This window comes from Lycium ferocissimum, unplaced genomic scaffold, assembly GCF_029784015.1.
Source record: "Lycium ferocissimum isolate CSIRO_LF1 unplaced genomic scaffold, AGI_CSIRO_Lferr_CH_V1 ctg5240, whole genome shotgun sequence".
In the NCBI taxonomy this organism is placed as follows: Eukaryota; Viridiplantae; Streptophyta; class Magnoliopsida; order Solanales; family Solanaceae; genus Lycium; species Lycium ferocissimum.
The window spans coordinates 7,092-12,266 of NW_026725920.1; the positions used below are offsets into that span (position 1 = coordinate 7,092).

The following is a 5,175-nucleotide window of genomic DNA, read 5'->3' on the forward strand; positions in this document are numbered from 1 at the left end:
TTCTACCACCCATTCTTGCGCAAATTCATATCATAGAAGAAAAAATTCAAGAGAACAAATATAAATTATTATTTTTTATCACTAATTCAGATCACGTTCAAAAGAAATTAAACATAATATAAATTCTAAGACTAAAAAGTATTACTCTAGTTTCTAATTTACTACTTAGTGGTAAGTACATTCTTTTTTCTCATTACTTTTTATCTTTTTATTTAATTTACTTCTATTTTTTAAAAATTAATTAATTTATTATTCTTTTCTGGCCTCAAGGGCTGGCCTCAACCCAACCCTTGAGGCCGGCCAAGAGAGGCTGGGCTTTTGAGCCTCACTTCTATATGGGCCAAAGAAATCCTAGCCCAACCCTACTTAAATAAAGGGTTGGGTTGGGCCGGCCTCGCGGGTCAAGCCCATATTGACAGCTCTAGGAACCAACCTCACTTATTAGCAACACCACCTAAACCCAACTCCACTGTTCAACTTTCAATCACCTCTGCATACAATTTTTTCGAGTAAATACAGTGTATTTTAAATAAATTTGATTATATTTTTCCATTTCTTTGAGTGTAAATACAGTATATTTTGTATTTCGCTGGACATTCGACCGGATTTGATTGTATTCTCCATATTTAAATACAGTGTATTTTGTATTTTCGTGTATTCTTCACTTTGATCTATCTACATATGTATTTGGATGATTGAATTTTGGAACTGTCTATTTGAATACACATGAATACATGCGAAATAGGTAAAACATAGTTGTATTTAGCTGACTATATTTTAAAAGTGTGTATTTAAATACACCCGAATACACGAGAAATAGCTAAAAAGTAGATATGAATTGTAATTAAGAAAATAGTAGCTACGGTTGATTAGAAGCTAGCTATTTATGTAATTTACTCATTAAAACCCTAAATTTGTGACAGACAAAACCCATAGCTAAACAAAAAAATTTGTTGCTAATCTTATTTAAGGGTTGGAAAACAATAACCCCTTCTACATATTGAATGAAAAAGATAATCCCCTTATATAATATTTTTCAGTGAGAGTTTTCTTTTTTTAAATAAACTCTTTTTTCTTAGAACTAAAATATAGAAATATATAACTGTTATTTACTATACTAGATAAGCCACTCAATATATTTGAATAAACATAAGCGCCCAAATAAGACTTTTGATTAATCGCATGTAATCAAGTATTTTTCCATAACACAACTTGATACTTTTTAAACAATTCCTAAGTTATACGAATGCGATCATTAACGCTTTGAATGGATGGATCATCACATTAGAAATTCATTATGGAAGCTTTGGTTTTTAAATACACTAATGGCCATGCTTAAGGCCATAAGTTTTATAGTCATATAAATGCTAGCTAGTACATTTTATTTTCAATCACAAGTTTTAAAAATTTCATTTCTTTTTTTTTAATTTATGTGGCAATTCAAATTATATCACATAAATTGAAGCAAAATGAGTATGACCAAAGCATTTCCCATTGGTCCCCTCACGTTTTCCTTCACTATTAGTACTTCCCAAAGTGATCCAACTTCAATTCATAAAATACTCCTAAACTGAGTCTAAGTCAATCACACTCCAAAATTATTGGATGACATGAGAATCGTTTAGAAATTATCCAGTTGCGGGTTATGAAAGAAATGTTTGGTTACGTGAACTCGTGAAGTTATTTATGGAAGATTCTATATACCTTGATCAACTGACCAAATAAATAATATTTCACATGGAAACACTAATGTTACTTGTAGCCAAAGCCCCTAATCATCCAAGTTATACATTATTTATATAGAAAAGCATTAATAAGTGTGCAATTAGTACTAAACAAAAATATTTCTTACACATGGAAACACTAATGTTACTTGTACGCCAAAGTCATCTAAGTTATACAGTATTTATATAGAAAATAAGATATAGGTTAATAGGTTATGATCTCGAGCTAACTTGAATACTTTACTTATCAGTGACCTTCATAGTTATCCCAAAAATAGAATTCTATGGAACATTTTTTGTTGCTATTTCACATGGAAACAAGTTTTTTCAAGATAAAAACTTGAGATTTTATATTTTTGGAATTATAACATAGATCATTATTTATATAGAAAAGCATTAATAAGTGTGCAATTAGAAAAAACAAAAGATTTCAAATTAGTATATTATAGTTTGGATAAGCAGATATTTTTGGATTATTGCAATCTTTAATTGCTTCATCTATCGAGATCTGTTTACTGTCACATTATCCAAAACGTATTGCTCAATAATTAAGTAATCTACTCATATTTTATAAATAGTCAAGTCATATTTTATATATAGTCAAGTCATATTTTAAATTTTTAATATAAATATAAATTAATTTAATTTTTCACTAAGTGGGACGTAGTGCATTTTATGCCTATAAATAAAGGACAGTTTCTGTTCTGAATTCCATCCAAGCTTTAGCTATTTCTACAATATCTATCATAGCAAAAATTCAGAATGAAGTTGCAGGCCCTTACCATTTTAGTGGTGAGTAGCATTTTTGTATAGCTTTTGCCTCATCATTCACAACTTATTTACGTTTGGTCCTTTCTAGTTATTTGATTCTGAAAATTTATCATATTTATTTATTCTAAAAGAATACGCGAGAAGGTAAATATTGTTGCATAACACTTCAATCAACTTAACTTATATGCTCCTTGACAAATTAAATGAGAGTAAATTCCACTAAATCCCCAACTCTGGTTAAGGGGGTTGAGTATAATTTATTCTAATTATTTTTTAGCTCACAAAAAATGACAGATCAAGCTTAAGGTGATCTAATGAAATTTACTCGTTTGAAAATGGAAAGCTTGTTGTTTACATGGGTGATATTGACAGATTTCCTTTTATTGATGTGTATATGTAGTTTGCTTTTGTGGCAAGTACTCATGCAGTGATATCTCCGGAGGTTTATTGGAAAGTAAAATTGCCCAACACTCCAATCCCCAAAGTCATTACAAATTTCCTTCCCCAATCAGGTCCTCCCCAATCAGGTCAGCCTTCGATTGAGATCGGTTCTATGAATTCTCATTGATAACATTTTTTTTAATTGGTTTTATTATATAAGGGGAAGGGGATTACAATGTGGGGATTCAAACCCTCACTAACAAGGTGAGAGTTCAGGTAGCTAACTAACTGAACTACTAGATCCCTACCATTGATAACATTTACATTACATGTTAAGAGACTTTTGTTCGCTTCATAATTTGTCTTCTGATGTGTTTATGCATATTGTGATTTATAATTTTATATTTTTTTATAAGAGGAATTCTACAAAAAAAAAAAAAATCAGATCTTTTATATGTTATAAAATAAATAATTTTTATAAGAAAACATATAATACTAAATATTAAATTTGTAAAGAGCTATAAAATCAATCGACCGGTCAAGCGAGTTTGTAGATTTTATCCAGTTTGAAACAGAACTAACAAACAAATAATGCTCAATTAAACTACTAATCCAAGCAGAGCATGATATTTCCAAGTAGACATGCATCTTAATTATTTAAGACCTCATTTTTAAGAGAAATTAATAATTTCCTGCATGTCACTTTGGAATATTACTGCTACTATTTTCGCAGATTTCCTATATTATTTTTTCATACATCTCTTGTGAAAAGATCATATAATTAAAATAGTATTTTTAAAGAACTACGAAATCCAAGCCAAGGCCACACCGCACATATATGCAGGCACATAAAATCCTTAAGGTTTGTCAGGTTTAACTTCTTTAATACCTTTAACTTATAAATTCGGTAAATTACTGATTATATATGCAAACTCAAATTAAATAACTGATAGACAAAATTTAATTTTGAAATCAGCTTACTTATTTTTTTTGTCAAGATCACAAAAAGTAATTGAAACATCACTACAATCATTTATTGTACGTATGTGTTTATATAATTTATTGTCATCGTGATTTTACAGACAACATTTTTCCTGAGCTGAAACAAGATAACACTAAGGAGAAAGTTTACTATGGTTTAAGTGGATATATAGCCATTAGCTGGCATCATCCTGCTGATTCGGCATATGAACGCCTTGTGCTAAAAAAGGTGCAAGAAAAGGAAAACCCTATCAAACAAGTAACTGAAGAAAAACTAGATGATGGTCCTTTGAATCAGTACTTCATATTAGAAAAGGACTTGGAGAAAGGTAATGTTATCAGCTTTCCTTCTCTCCTAAATAAAAACGAAGCACCATTTTTGCCTCGACGATTTGCGGAATCGATTCCCTTCTCGATGGAGAAATTCTCGGAGATTCTCAACCACTTTTCGATAGATAGTAAATCGAAGGATGCTCAAACGATTGAGAAATCAATCAAACTTTGTGAAGAGCCTGAAGTAAAGCATAAAGAGAAGAAAACATGTGTGACTTCTTTGGAGTCTATGGTAGATTTTGGGGTATCCGTGCTTGGGACAAACAATATCCTCGCGATTACTTCCGAGGTAGAAGGGGAAACTCAAAAATCGCAACGATACACAATTGAACAAGTTCAACAAATAGCTGATGGGGATAACATGGTATGCCACAAGCTTAACTATGCATATGCACTACATTATTGTCACGTTGGAGGAAATACAAAAACGTTTATGGTATCTATGGTCGGTGATAATGGAACAAAAGTGAAAGCACTATCAGTTTGCCACCAGGATACATCTTTTTGGAACCCAAACTCGTTTCCTTTTGCATTTCTCAAGGTTAAGCCTGGAACTACACCAATTTGTCACTTTGTTCAAGATGATCAAATCGTCTTTGTCCCGATCTAAACAGGCCACTAAGCTATGTAAAGTAATGAATAAGTGCTGATCACGCTGTCCTAGATTGTCCTTAAACAGTAGTCATTTGCCTTTTCTGATACTCTGTGTTTCATCCGTGATGTATCGTTATCTTTATAATAAATGAAAATGATCGATCCTGGCTTCTTGTTATTATTTTTTGTATGATCCCCAAAGATATCATTGATCAATGGACTTGTGAAAAGTTTTCGAGGTGTAAGGCTCCGAGCATATTGCAAATTTTCAGTTTAAGATTCCCAATTCATCGTTAAAACCTGGCGCTAAACTTACTAATAATTCATATATGAAATTAGTGCAACAATTAATTTTAATTTCACAAGCATAAAATTGCATTGCTTAGCGATT

General features: G+C 31.2%; 1 protein-coding gene across 1 annotated transcript; it reads left to right on the forward strand.

The window, feature by feature from the left end:
- The first annotated feature begins 2,394 nt into the window (after window positions 1-2,394).
- LOC132044789 (BURP domain protein RD22-like) lies at window positions 2,395-4,850 on the forward strand. The gene is made up of 3 exons (XM_059435309.1): window positions 2,395-2,516; window positions 2,896-3,007; window positions 3,959-4,850. The coding sequence occupies exons 1-3, from the start codon at window positions 2,487-2,489 to the stop codon at window positions 4,798-4,800; spliced, it is 984 nt and encodes a 327-aa protein (XP_059291292.1). The 5' UTR covers window positions 2,395-2,486; the 3' UTR covers window positions 4,801-4,850.
- Window positions 4,851-5,175: the final 325 nt, after the last annotated feature.